The following is a 15,752-nucleotide window of genomic DNA, read 5'->3' on the forward strand; positions in this document are numbered from 1 at the left end:
CTGGATAAAGACTGATCGTGAAGTTCTGCACTGTGTATAGTTATCGAGGCGCGGCGACGCGCCGCAAAAATTCTGCGTTGCGGTGCCGCGTCGCGAGTTTTTGCGGTGCGTCGACGCACCGCGAGTTCTTGCGTCGCGGTGCCGCGCCGCAGATTTCCTGCCGCAAAAACTGGCGGCGCGGCAACGCAACGCAGAATTTTTGCGGTGCGTCGCCGCAACGCGCCCATGTGGCCAGGCCCTAATATCACGTTTGAAACGTCGGGCCAAATGTAAATATAAATCTTACCCGATTAAGACCCGTTTTAATCTACACTAATATTATGAATGGGAAAGTGTGTGTGTCTGTTTGTTTGTCCGTCTTTCACGGCCAAACGGAGCGACGAATTGACGTGATTTTTTAAGTGGAAATAGTTGAAGGGATGGAGAGTGACAAAGGCTACTTTTTGTCTCTTTCTAACGCTTGCAAAGCCGCGGGAACAAGCTAGTTTAATAATAATAAATTTAAAAATTATGAGTTTAAATCAGTGTAGTGTTCATTCTACCCATATAACCATAATCGGTCGCCGTTCCTACGCAAATCCTCCTATTTTGTGTACACACAGGTCTTCGGGTCTCAATGCTTAGTCGCAGTACGGTCGACGTTTAGTCGCGGCGACCCAAATGGGGACGATTGGTAACAGGCACAAATGGTCACAGAAGTGACAGAAGTGTGCACTACGCGTGCACACATTGTTACCGTTTGGCGACTACTTTCCCAAAATCATTCGTTCATTTCATTCTTTTCAAATGGCGACTGTCAGAGACGTCAAAGTAAAAAAGAAATAAAATCATTTGACATTAAAATGTAATGGCGTAAGAATTTGTTAAAGATAAAATATTGTTTGCATTTGTAATATAATGTGGGCTAATTACCATGGCCAATTAAATTGCTCGAGTGATTTCATAAAATAAGTCTAAATTTATCAACGCGCCATCAATTTACCTCAGTTTAACCAGTAATAATATTATTGACTACTCGGTGTTTGCGTGTTATGTATATTGATTGGTGAAGTTTTAGTGCTCCGGTGCATATACTATACTGAAATAATAAAAATAATGCCTAGAAAACCAATAAAGTTGTTAAAATATGGATTAAGACGGTAATATTCCATGTAAAAAACAGTCGCCAAACGGTCACCAAACGGTCGACAAACGGTCGCAAAATGGTCGCAGCGTACACGCGTGACCGAAAGCAAAATGGCTTCTTGTATTAATTTTTTCCAGGTATCCTCAAACTTTATAAACAATTAAATATGCCGTCGTACTCAGTTGCCCTCACTAAAGAAGATTAAAAAAAATTGTAACGTGCGTACCGAGCTGCTGGGTTGTAAAGGATCGGGGATCATATTATTATGGTCTTCTATAGAGCAACTAGTATTTTGCGGCATTTCACAATTGACACTTGTTGAAGTAGTCGTCAATAATATTACTATCAACATTAATTTCAGCGATCTGTACTTCTTTTGTCAAGATTTTTGTATAGATAAGTGTCTACAAATTTGTAATGTTAAAGAGACATAAATAAAACGTAGTAGAGTAAATAATGTGTTTTTTTTGTAACCCAAACAAAATACTTGTAGATACGAGTGCGGATAAATTAATACACGAACGAAGGGAGTGTTTTAAATCGACACGAGTTGTGAATGTCCTTTTCGCACGTGTATCGTACGACGATTTTCAGTACCTAAATCTAAGCTAAAAGTTTCGACCAGACAAGAAAAGAATCATTGCTTGATTTGCTCGCACTACTGCGTTAAAAAAAGCAGCATCTGTACTGAAAAAAACTATCATTGCGCAACAGAAATTCTATTAATATCACAGTAAATACTCTATTTCATTTGATTCCTACTTTTATTGTGTAAAGCAACACTACACTTCATTTTTATCAATAAGAATTAAAAATTATACATTTAATACATTAAGTAACTATAAAGTGCTTATCTATTTGTATTATCATTCTGCACTTTTCTTAACTTTCCCACATTTCTATAAAATGTCGAAGAGTGCTTAAATGGTCGTCGTCGTTTATTATTATTTAATTCGCTCATATTTAAATGATTCAAAGCAACCAGTCCACAACTTCACAAGACAGTTTGAGAAACCTTCGTATTTCAGATTGTCATTTGCGGATACAGTGGTTTAGGAGCAGTTCGGTAATCAGACCTACACATGTGTGTACAAATTCTGTCAATGTCACTGTCAGAAACCGTTCTGACAGTGACAATGACAGCCACAAATTCGTCCACATGTTGTTACCGTTATGTGTGCAAACGTCGACTAATAAAGTGTCGTTAAAAGTCATTCTGACAGTGACATTGACAGCCACAAATTCGTACACATTTTGTTACCGTAACGAGTGCACACGACGACTACATTTTGTTATTGTATCAATACGGTCGCATTGTTTGCACGACGTTACCACGCGTTATGTCACATTTGACAGTTAGTTACTGATTTGAAGATTTTGCGACTGAAATGGTTGTATGGGTATTCATTCGTTTTCATACCAAAACGTTTAATTTCGTAGTCTACATTACCGCGAAGGGACCCCTTTAGCACAACTTGCCTTGTCGCGTGCGAGTCCATACGTCAAGCGCGACTTTAAGTATGGACTCGCGCGCGACAAGCCAAGTTGTGCTAGAGGGGCAGATGATTCTAGTGTTGCGACTGACGAAATATTAACACCGTGTAGCGAAGATCGGTTACAAACTGCAAACAATTCCAAGATTTACAAGGAAAATAACCAATTTACATTTAAAATGAAGTTGCTGAGAGGCTGAATGGATTTCTTAAGCAATAATGCTTCTAGGAATCGCTATATTCAATTACTGCAAAGAAATAATCATCGGCAATAGAGTTATTGAGTTTGCAGTGATAATAACCTAACCACAAAATTGAAATTAAAAAAAAAATCTGTCTGTCTGTGTGTGTCTGTCTGTGGCATCGTAGCCCCCGAACGGATGTACCGATTCAGTTTTTTTTTCTGTTTGAAAGCTGAGTTAGTCGGGGGTGTTGTTCTTAGTCATGTTTCATGAAAAACGGTCCACTGGTCTATATGACGTCAGGCCGTCCTTTTTGCACTATTTGTAAGTGCGATAGGGACGCAACGATGCGATGAAGTTTATTGACCTAGTGTGTTACGTCCGCTAAAACCGTGCGTGACATTGTGTATAAATTGTTGTAAATAGTCAATATTTTTTTTTTCCACTTCAGCATTCGTTGCCGAATACACAAACGCTCACGAAATGAAACGCTCGTAGATATCTATCTCTATCGCACGTGCGTATTGGCGCGACAGAGCCAGACTACCTTTCGCGGCGTTTCGTTTTCATTCGGCTACGGGGCCTGGACTGGAAACCAATTTAGAATCACCAAAACGTATTAAAACAACAGTGCGCTTCAAAGTCATATCAAAACCAGATCAAATATGAAAATTGAAAAATCTGAATCGGGCTTCTTTTGGTCACAGTTATGCCAAACGTTTCACTGTCTATAACGTGATTTTATTGATTTCCGTTTACTTTAAGGGGCTGACAACACCCAATTGTGTAAAATTGATGTTACTTGCGCAGATTTTTAAGACAAACTATTAGTCTTAGTAAGGCAAGTAAATGATATGTTCAATTATTCATTATATTTCAAAGAACATAGCCGTACTCGATACACGATTTAATGAAATCGGCTCGATAGAAAAAAATTGCAAAGATTGGTCTCGAGTTCGTCATTAAACGGTTGTATGTCGTTCAATTATTCAGTTAGTTGTCTTTAGTTAATATTATAATAACAAATATATACATATCTAAAACACTAACGAAACATTTTGCACAAATAATGCATCTTTCTATTTTATTTTAATATTTTTCCGCACTTTTCGTACCTATCCGCCCTCTTTTAGTGACATCGCGCTCTCACTTACTCCCATACGATTAGACAGTGTACGCTAGCGTCAAGGCCATTGGGTGCTGTCAGCGTCTTAAGGGAAGGTTTATTAGGTAGGTGTGGGTATCTTAACTGTTATTGTTATCGAATTATTAAAAAAAAAGTAACGGTTAGTGTAGTACGGCCTTTATAACTTCCTAGTACTATTTGTGATTATAAACCTAACGTCATGTCAAACGGAACACAAAATTTGTTGTTGTCACATTTGATTGTCACGTTAATATAGATAAATGATAAATAGAAGTTGTTGTATCAGAATTTCAGATGACGACCAGTCTGGCTCAGTCGGTCCCCTGCCTGCTAAGCCGCGGTCCTGGGTTCGAATCCCGGTAAGGGCATTTATTTGTGTGATGAGCACAGATATTTGTTCCTGAGTCATGGATGTTTTCTATGTACAAAAGTATGTATTTATCTATTTAAGTATGTATATCGTCGCTTAGCACCCATAGTACAAGCTTTGCTTAGTTTGGGGCTAAGTTGATCTGTGTAAGGTGTCCCCAATATTTATTTATTTATTAGCTACTAGCTAGGCAGCTGGTACTGTAAGTCAGTTTTCACAAAGACGAAATATGGTAGGTACTTGATACAAATTACCAGTAGGAGCGTTCTTATAATGAGGAGGCACACTCAAAGGTTATGATAGATGGCGCCACCTTATTAGTCCATTGCACAGATAAAGAATTTCATACGTGAGAGCGAGAAGATGATATGTCTTTTCTCTCTCTCACATATGAATGACAGTGACATGCCTAGACGCACAGGCGCCGCCTGGCGGGATGAAATGTCAGTGAGCCTCCTCATTAAGCGAGGATGATGTACCTTTTTGATTAAGAACGACACAAATGTAGATAGATAGATAGATAGAATACTCATTATTGGCACACCTCAGCAAAAGATACAGTGGAGACAAAACAAATGATTATAAATAGAGGCAGACAACAAGCGGTCTTATCGCTAAAGAGCGATCTCTACCAGACAACCTTTGGATAGCGGAAATAAAAAAAAATTAAAAGAGTAGGTGCTTCGAAATAAAAAAATCATAATTATTCTAATTTCCAACACACAAGTTGAATAAACATACACATATAAGATAATATAAATAGACTTACATAAACATACTTAAATAGTAATATACAACAAGCCAGATATATAGTATCAAACCAAAAATATACAGCAATTATACCAACCACAGAGTAAAAAAAAAAATAGCAATACGATCACTAAGGGAGAGATAGATAATGTTCTTAAGCATTTATTATTACGAGTAAACTAACCATGGGTCTGACTTCTACGTGTACGTAGTCTTGAGATTACGCGCATCCGGGAAACACGTAATGTAGGCAAAAACCTGTGCCCGTCGATGTATAACGTAATAGCTCGGCTTATGAGAGTTATGAGATTTATCCATAGAGCCTCTACCTACTTTTGAACGTCTACGACTTCTTGAGTAAATTACTTACTTGATAGCGCACCCAAACGTTTGGTACATACATACATACATAAATACATACAATCACGCCTGTATCCCATAAAGGGGTAGGCAGAACACATGAAACTACTAAAGCTTCAGTGCCACTCTTGGCAAATAAGGGGTTGAAAGAAAACGAAACGTTTGGTGATGACGTTTTAACTTGTTTTTAAATGAGATAAGTGACGGAGCGTTTGTTACTGGCGGAGGAATATTATTCCAGCATTTTGTGGCAGCATACCGGAAGCTGCCACGAAAGCTAGCCAAATTGTGACGGAGATAGATTAGGCGGGTGGCATGTCTCTCTTGCATTTGAGAAAATGCAAGTTTGTCAAAAAGATAAGACGGTTTTTTGCTATTTATTACTCCAAATAATAAGGCTGCAAGGTGTCGCGTTCGGTTATTAAGTATTTAAGAACGGTGTAACATGCGCGCTTTGGTATAGGAGAACAAAATCTGGCGCAGGCATTTTGTAACCCCTGTATTTTCATTTTTGTCCGTGGCCAATTCCTTAATGTTATTTGTTTTAACATGTGCCTTCAATCACTTGACACTAACTTGAATGTTATTCTTAAGGATCTCTCACACTACCTAATAAATTTATTATGTATGAAAATGATGAAAAAAATTTTTTTGAGAATTTAACTAAAAGTGATATACAGGGTGGTTCCTGGAATGGAAAACAAAAAAAAACACAGTGTATGTGGTAAGCGGCGTTGATCGCTGGTGGCATTGATTTACAATTTCATTCTTTGCTTTGTAGCAATCATTACTGACTATTCCACGCAATTAAGTGGCAGTGTTTTTATTATACAAGTTGACCGAGAAAACGAAGTTTTTATAGCGATTTAATAAAAGGATTTACAACCGGTTCACGACGCCTGACTTATTCTAAGAATAGTGATAGATTTAACATTTGAACTTTTCTGTTTCAGGGCTTGTAAACCATTGGTAAGAAAATAATTTGATATATTAGAAATATAAATATAAATAAATAAATATTGGCAACACCTTAGAGATCAACTTAGCCCTAAACTAAGCAAAGCTTGTACTATGGGTGCTAAGCGACGATATACAGCGTGTGTATTCCATACGGGCGAATATCTTAATAACGATTAGTATCGGACCCAAGGAGCTTAACTATATGTTTTCTTTTTGAATAGACGAGATTTTTTTTTCATACATAATAATTCAGCACGCAATGTATTACGTCCACATCAATTAGCGTACCTACCTAATTGTCATTACGACATGACGTTTATGTCATGTGGAATTAAGTTGGACGGCGTACATTGTCGCTTAGTCAGATTTAAAAAAATAATTAATCTTAATTAATAACACTTCTTAACAAAATAATTATCCTATACGATTCGTTTGATCAGATACTATAACTGGATACATTATTCGCCCGTATGGAATCCACACACGGTACATACTTAAATAGATATGAAGGAAAACTTGAAATATACATATTTGGATAAATATACTTGTGTTGTTGGATTTTAATTACTCTAAACAATTTAAACCAATCAATTGCAAAATCTGCAATCTACAAGTAATAAAAAAATAAAAATAAAATAAAATAAATAAATCAATTTTAATTCAGGCAAAAACCCATATGAATGACAAAAAACAAACAAACATCGAAATAAAATAAGACAATACAGTGTATAGAACGTGTAAAAATACAAAAAACAATAATTAAGTTAAAATACAATATAATAAAATAATTAAAAGCCATTACTTACATTTCTACAATTAGACACACTGTAATGTTTAATAACTTACTTCCGGTTCGCATCTCGATGCAAAGACAGCCAAAACCTATTAATAGGACTGTTTAAGTCCTCACTACAAGTGGCAAGGATACAGTTTTCAGATCTGCGCAGCCTATTCCAAAAGGATGCCACCCTAGACCGAATTACAGCGAAGAAATCCGGAACGCGAGCCTCCGCAAATATATTTACACAATTTAATCAGGTCTTCCGCCAATTAAAAACCCAAAATAATTTGCGCTCTCCCCACACACAATACAATAATGAAATCAGTCCTTTATATATAGGCACCTAAACGGATTATACCATTGTATTTTGAACCTCTGTGCGAATAGTTTTGTATAAAGATGGAGCTCAGGTTATAGTGGACGTAAAAACGTGGGTGCAATGCAGTGAATGCAATAGACTTGCATTCGTTGGGGACACGTGTTTTTATTCTTGTTAATGAGTTATTCTTAAGTGCGCCTTTAAAGAAAAAAACCGGCCAAGAGCGTGTCGGGCCACGCTCAGTGTAGGGTTCCGTAGTTTTTCGTATTTTTCTCAAAAACTACTGAACCTATCAAGTTCAAAACAATTTTCCTAGAAAGTCTTTACAAAGTTGTACTTTGGTGATTTTTTTCATATTTTTTAAACATATGGTTCAAAAGTTAGAGGGGGGGGGGACGCACTTTTTTTTCCTTTAAGAGCAATTATTTCCGAAACTATTAATATTATCAAAAAATGATTTTAGTAAACCCTTATTCATTTTTAAATACCTATCCAACAATATATCACACGTTGGGGTTGGAATGAAAAAAAATATCAGCCCCCACTTTGCATGTAGGGGGGGTACCCTAATAAAACATTTTTTCCCATTTTTTATTGTTGCACTTTGTTGGCGTGATTGATATACATATTGGTACCAAATTTCAGCTTTCTAGTGCTTACGGTTACTGAGATTATCCGCGGACGGACGGACGGACGGACAGACAGACATGGCGAAACTATAGGTAAGGGTTCCTAGTTGACTACGGAACCCTAAAAACATTGAATTTTACTCTTAGGTACAGCGGGGCAATTACGACTGGGGGAAAATGCAACTGATAATCTTTTTCCATGTTTTAAAATGTTTGCATTATTAATTAGAGTGTCCACTGGTTATACCTATATCGCACGCGTGTACAATGGATACATGTGGAACTCAATAGTGTAATAATGGAAAAATGGATAAGTTACAATTGCTCCTCAGCCGGGATTTACCCCGCCGTACCTTACTGAAAATTATGCGAAGAAGAGAGAAGAGAAACATTTTGTTGATCATTCAAAGTAGTAGGTACCTACATGTTATTTTGCAGCAGTAATGCAGCCAGCAGTTGATATCTGAACGTCACCTAAAGCCTTTAAAAAGGCTTAATCGTTCTTTAATGTCACTTTAAATCGTTTTGCGTGTCATGTTACTGTATCCTTGAGTTGGTCATTGTTTTGGTGATGTTTGAGACACGATTATTGAACAATAACTTTGGAATACTGACGCTGAACATTAACTTTGGAATAAGCGCTGGTGGCCTAGCGGTAATAGCGTGCGACTTTCAATCCGGATGTCGCGGGTTCGATCTCCGACTCGTACCAATGAGTTTTTCGGAATTTATAATGCGAAATGTCATTTAAAATTTGCCAGTCGCTTTTCAGTGAAGGAAAACATCGTGAGGAAACCGGACTATTCCCAATAAGGCCTTACCCTTCGGGTTGGCAGTTCAGATGGCAGTTGCTTTCGTGTAAACTAGTGCTATGCCAAATCTTGGGATTAGTTGTCAAAAAGTGGACCCAGGCTCCCATGCGCCACAGTATAATAAAGAGTTATATCATACAGTATGGCCACTCCCGCTCCCCGCTGAAAGTACCGCCCACCCCCTCTCGGTTACCTCACAGTTACCGTCTGTCAAAAACGCGAACAGTCGACCTGTCATATCTCACTCATACAAGCATAGTACGCGACTACGCTTTCACCTACACGAGCTTAGACTGTGTGCTAGGAACGCGCCTCTTTCATATATTTGATCGCCAGTGTCCGAGGTGTGCATGCGCCGTGGCAAATGCCGGGATAACGCAAGGAGGATGATGTTGACTTTGAAATACTGTCACAAGATTTGACGAAGCGTCAACGTTCGTCACTTCACTTCGGCTAGTCGTTAGTCATTAAAAGTAAACAAGTAGACCACTAAAATAGAACATTAGTGGATAAACAATATGTTGGCGCCACTCTCTGTTGTCAGAAGACATTCAACCATTAAGTGATGCTATCCTTTAGATAAGTACGTAACTGTACAGGAAATTAAGTAGTTCTTTGTAGGTTTTTAAAGGGTATCATGGAATGTGCTGGTTCGTTTTGATAAGAGTTTGACACAATCTTGAAATGACACGGTATATCTCATGTTACATAAGATGATAAATAAATATCGTATCGATGTAAAATATTGTAAGTATTGTCTGAATCGAGCCATCACGTCCACCGACCGTCGATTGAAATTTTACGACAAAACTTGAGAATATATAATCTAACCACAAAATTAAAATTTTGAGAAAACCCCAATCCGATTTTCATGAAACATGGCTAAGAACACTCCCAACTTACTCAGCTTTCAGATAAAAAAAACTAAATCCAAATCGGTTCATCAGTTCGGGAGCTACGATGCCACAGACAGACACACACACAGACAGACAGACAGACAGACAGACACACACACAGACAGAGTTTCGTCAAACTTACGTCGTTTTTGCGTCGGGGGTTAAAAATAACACTTTCAATGTTTAGAAATTATCTATGTGTATAAATATTATAAATTAAAAATCGATAATTCGATAGTGTGATTATGTTAACTCTCAATGTAATAGTAATGTGATCGATAGTAAATAAAAACATTAAAAAAATATATACAAGTGACTAAATTTTTACTTAAAAAACTATATAACTATTTATTTTTATTATTATTTATTTTTTTAAATTGATTTTGCAAGAACCCCTCTGCAGGTAAAGGCCTCCTCCAAAGTTAGCCAGAATACTACATAAGGATTCCTAACATTTTCGTACAATGAAGTACATATGGCGCTATTTAACCGCACTCTAGTTTAGTTCGCAAAGTTTAAGTAGTACGTTACGAGTATGTATATCTGAACTTCAAAGGGCTTATAATCATTTATAATCTTCTAGCCTTTATATTAATATTCTCGGCATGTGTGGACCGGTATTTAGTTTTCACTCGCGCTTTCTCATGACCTGCATTTTGTGCCCGCTATATCGGGCTGATTAATAGCTGAGACACAATTTTGAACGTAGGTCATCGTGCCTTAGTGCCGTGGAAAAATTGTGACTTGTGACACAATGCTGAAACACATTACATACCTACTTATAATGTAAAATACCCTATAATGGACGGTGATGCCATTATGGACAAAAAAACACAAATCCTTAAAAATAAGTATCTAAAATTAGTTTCTAAAAACTGACGGCAATGTACCATAAACTAGAGTTGTAGAGCTGTTTCATTTTGAAGTTTCAATTAATTCGGTTATTTCTGAAGGATTTGGCGACAAGATAAAATTCACCAGTTTACTGAAAAAAATATCAAGACGAATTCTTAGTAATGTTGCTAAGAGAGTTGAGTTCATGTATAAAATAATAATAAAAATAATATTCGGTGTAAACTTGAATGAGCTTTACTTACTGCATTAAGCATGAGATAAGGTATAAAACATACTAGTTTGTTGTTCCAAAGATATAAAGAAATAGCGTTATTTTGCGAGTGTCCATTCCTGGACCCGAAAAACTGCGTACCTCCATGATGGACAAGGAACAATTTACAAAACCAAAATTTACAAGAAACAATCATAATGTTAAAATAACCCAAACTAATTTTATTTATGGTATATAAAATTGACTCATTGAGTATCAGTTGGCTTTAAAAGTAAAATTTTAAACTTATTTCACACCCGTGACAGTTGATTGCTCTAAGACGAAACGCTGTCTCTCTTATTATTACATTTGGCAACATGTCGCAATTTTCCCACGCTCTTTGTTATTTCAATAAAAGGCAATTTTTGTGTTGTATGATACGGTTGTGTCACTGACATGCAAAATTATTGCTTACAATCCATTTTAATTCGTTGTCATACAATTCGCATACGCCAATTACATAACTTTGTTATTTTTTTTATCAAAACGTGTTTTTGGTTGTTTTGTTCGAATTTTGTAGTTTTACGTTTATGTTAATTCAAAATGACGCAACACCGAATTGCAAGTTGGCTTATGAAGGTTGAATTTTATGGATGCAGAAATAAACAAATCCATACTAATATTATAAATGGGAAAGTGTGTGTGTCTGTTTGTTTGTCGGTCTTTCACGGCAAAACGGAGCGACGAATTGACGTGATTTTTTAAGTGGAGATAGTTGGAGGGATAGTGACATAGGCAACTTTTTGTTTCTTTCTAACGCGAGCGAAGCCGCGGGTAAAAGCTAGTATGATATACAGATACCTATATATGTTATTTTCCATTAATGACATGAGTTTTGTCAGAAGACGAAAAACGCTTAAAATATTTTTTTACAGAAAATATCCAAAATTGCGAGCAATTTTGGCCGAATGCCATAATTAAGACGAAAAATCCTAGATTTCGAACAACTTGGCTAGCCATAAAAAGAAAACCTGTCCAATATGATACCTAAATCTAATAATTATCAAATATGGGGCGCCATAAGCCTTCGGTATTTGTGTAAAATACTTAAAAATTTCGACCCTTGCTTTCGTGATCTGATGGCCGAGTGGTTTTACGAGCATCCGTCCGGTTAACGGAGTACGCTGGTTCGATTCCAGCTCGGAACACTTGGAGGCCTTGGTCACTTTTTCTTTGTATATGATATTTATTTAATGTTTAATTACCAAATATCCAGCTCATCTTTAATTTAGAAACGAAACTCTATCACTGAGATAATTGCGATAGAAGAAAAACGATACGACACGCTATCGTCCGTGATTGCGTCAACAAGTCAAGAACATCGATTATGACTGTGGCGAAACTATTGTTCCCTCGCCTTGTCACGAAGCATTCCTGAAGATGTACAACGGACATTCCAGAAATCTTTGAAAAGATGGGTACAAGTATAAAGGGAAATATTATTTTCCAAAAGACGAAAAAGTTCTTGGATATTTTGGAAACGTTTGGACAATAAATAGACAGTTCTGGAATTCTTTGAGATATTTTTACGTTTTAGGAAACTTCAAAAAAAAAAATATATAAAAAAAAAAAAAAAACTTAAATTAAACATATTTTTTTTTATTTTGTAAATAATTAGTTAATGTTTTAAAAGAACGCTGTATTAGTAATTTTGAATCTTTTATGTGTAAAGAAGACGATATATAAGTAGGAACAGTTAAAAGAAAACTGAAAAATTATACATTCAGAAGGTGGTTTCATCTTTTTAATTTGAAAATGTTATTAAATGAAACCAAAACCGTTAAAAAAAAACCATAATTTATAAATAACCAAGTATAGGTTATTCTAGGTATTCAATCTTAATTATCAGAATGAATGAAATTGGAATAGGTATTATGAATCGGACATGAATGGTCGCGCACCGTGCGGTTCCAGAGGTATTTCCTCCCACGAACGCTCCGGTTGTGGAATGAGCTCCCTGCCGAGGTATTCCCGTTGAACTACAGTATGGGGTTCTTCAAAAAAGGAGTGTACAAGTTTCTTATGGGTCGGCAACGCGCACGTGACAGCCCTTGACTTGCAGGCGTCCATAGGTACAGTGACCGTTTTCCATCAGGCGGACCGTATACCTGTTTGCCACCGACGTAGTATAAAAAAAATGAAGGAAAATGGAAAATTCGCGGCATTTTACAGTATAATTTCTTAACTCTATAAAACGTTTGATTTCATTCAAATAAATACATTGAAGCAAAAATAATTAATTAAATATACAATAACGCTCCCTAAAACCCATGTTATTTAATAAATTAATCATCATCATCCTTGCGTTATCCCGGCATTTGCCACGGTTCATGGGAGCCGGTCCGCTTTGACAACTAATCCCAAGATTTGGCGTAGGCTTTTTACGAAAGCGACTGCCATCTAACCTTCCAACCCGAAGGGTAACTAGGCCTTATTGGAATTAGTCCAGTTTCCTCACGATGTTTTCCTTCACCGAAAAGCGACTGGCAAATATCAAATGACATTTCGTATATAAGTTCAGAAAAACTCATTGGGTTCGAACCCGCGACCTCCGGATCGAAAGTCGCACGCTCTTACCGCTAAGGCCACCAGCGCTTTATTATTTAATAAATTTTAATATTATAAGCCCCCCCTTAGATGGAGAGACGACATCTGCCAACTAGCTGGCGATAACTGGGTGCGGATGGCAATGGACCGACAAGCGTGGAGGAATGGAGAGGAGGCCTATGTCCGAAGACGGGCGCTTTAGAGGCTGCTATAGATAGATTTATTTAATAAATTAATATCGTACTATATTTCTTAAATTAAGTACTTACTGTGTCATCGTAGTTCTTAATTTGACGTCCACACACTCTATATTATGTTTCGTTAAAACAAGTATATCCTGACAAGGCATGAGTGATATATGTTTTATAACATATATTTATTAAGTATATCATACGTCTACCAAGTAATATAATTCTGAAGAAACTGACAGATGAAATTATAATCAATAATTAATTTCGTAATGACGATTACAACTTAAAACATGTTTTCAAAAATATTGACTTTGTGTAAACATTTCATGGCATTCTATACAGAAAAAATATTTATGTACATGAGTCACGGAGTATTATGTGCATTAAAAATACAGTGCCTTCTCTTTTTAGGGTTCCGTAGTCAACTAGGAACCCTTAGAGTTTCGCCATGTCTGTCTGTCCGTCCGTCCGTCCGTCCGCGGATAATCTCAGTAACCGTTAGCAATAAAAAGCTGAAATTTGGTACCAATATGTATATCAATCAATCACGCCAACAAAGTGCAAAAATAAAAAATGGAAAAAAATGTTTTATTAGGGTACCCCCCCCCTACATGTAAAGTGGGGGCTGACATTTTTTTTTATTCCAACCCCAACGTGTGATATATTTTTGGATAGGTATTTAAAAATGAATAAGGGCTTACTAAGATCGTTTTTTGATAATATTAATATTTTCGGAAATAATGGCTCTTAAAGGAAAAAAAAGTGTCCCCCCTCTAACTTTTGAACCATATGTTTAAAAAATATGAAAAAAATCACAAAAGTAGAACTTTATAAAGACTTTCTAGGAAAATTATTTTGAACTTGATAGGTTCAGTAGTTTTTGAGAAAAATACGGAAAACTATGGAACCCTACATTGAGCGTGGCACGACATGCTCTTAGCTGGTTTTTATGATAATGAAACGTGAAAAAATTTGCTGAAAATAACCTACTCAGGGGTGGAGGTGAACTAACTGTGTTATTTACTTTTACAAGCGAAAGTGGAACAAACAAGTTTAAAGTGCAAATATACTTGTAAATTTTACAGTTTACCACTTTCACAGAAAAAAAATTGTATATACATAGATTATATTGTAAGACATTATTATTATTTATTTTTTATTTATTATCAGAAAAAAGGTACATTTATGCAGTAACACGTGTCCCACAAAACGGTTTACACAGTTTGACTGTGGGATCAGAGTCTGTTCGCTAATAACTAAGAATAAAATAACACTTACAAAGTATCAATTAGAAACTTAAATAGTCTTCTTTTGAATATATTTCTATTGGCCTCCGACCTGATATCTGCAGGCAGACTGTTTAAGATGTAGGGTAGACGTTTAGCCAGACACCTATCACCATAGTGGTTAGTCACTCTTGGCACATTGTACTTGCCTGCAGTTACTGATCTGGTGCCGTATGTATAATTTACAAGTGATAAACTATGATCATGACTTCCATGGTGACTAAGTGCTAATGTAAATTTATGCTTAAGGCTTACTGGTAGAATCTTACATATCTTAAATAACTGATTATAATCTGACTTACATTTATTTTTAGTCTTTCTGTTGACTAGAAGTTTTAAAAATCTTAACTGTAGTTTTTCAATTTTACTTATGGCAGTTTTAAAAGTTAATCCGTAGCAATTTAGGGCGTATCCTATAATAGACTCTACTAAAGATTTGTACAGATGTTTTAATGTATTTAAAGGAACTTTGAAGCTAAGGTGGTAGAACTTGCCTAGTAATACTCTAAGTTTATCACAAATATAATCAACATGATGGGACCAAGAAAAGTATTCATCTACTTTGACTCCAAGGTAGGTTACACAGTTAACTTGTAAAATAGGTTTACAGTGGCAGAGGGTTTGGTAATTATGTATACAATGGAAGTTATGAGCTATTATTGGAGATGGTACACTAGTGAGGTGCAGGTGAGGCGAGCGTATAACTAGGAGTCTTGTTTTGTCTGAATTCAATGTGATACCATTGTCATGTGACCATTGGACAACAGCATCCACATCTTGCTGCACCAAGCGGCAGGC

At 36.4% G+C, this 15,752-nt stretch overlaps 1 protein-coding gene across 2 annotated transcripts in view; it reads right to left on the bottom strand.

The window, feature by feature from the left end:
• The window catches only part of LOC125235642, a 75,578-nt gene that overhangs the window by 45,999 nt on the left and 13,827 nt on the right, over window positions 1–15,752 (bottom strand). The window contains exon 1 of one of the 2 annotated variants that reach the window (XM_048142242.1): window positions 13,747–13,877. The exons of the other annotated variant lie outside the window; for it this stretch is intronic. Coding sequence (XP_047998199.1) covers window positions 13,747–13,826 — 80 coding nt within the window. The 5' untranslated portion in view covers window positions 13,827–13,877. Of the gene's footprint in view, window positions 1–13,746; window positions 13,878–15,752 lie in introns of those variants that run through there. 2 annotated transcript variants of the gene reach the window in all.

The sequence above is a fragment of the Leguminivora glycinivorella genome, chromosome 17, assembly GCF_023078275.1.
Source record: "Leguminivora glycinivorella isolate SPB_JAAS2020 chromosome 17, LegGlyc_1.1, whole genome shotgun sequence".
NCBI classification, from domain to species: Eukaryota; Metazoa; Arthropoda; class Insecta; order Lepidoptera; family Tortricidae; genus Leguminivora; species Leguminivora glycinivorella.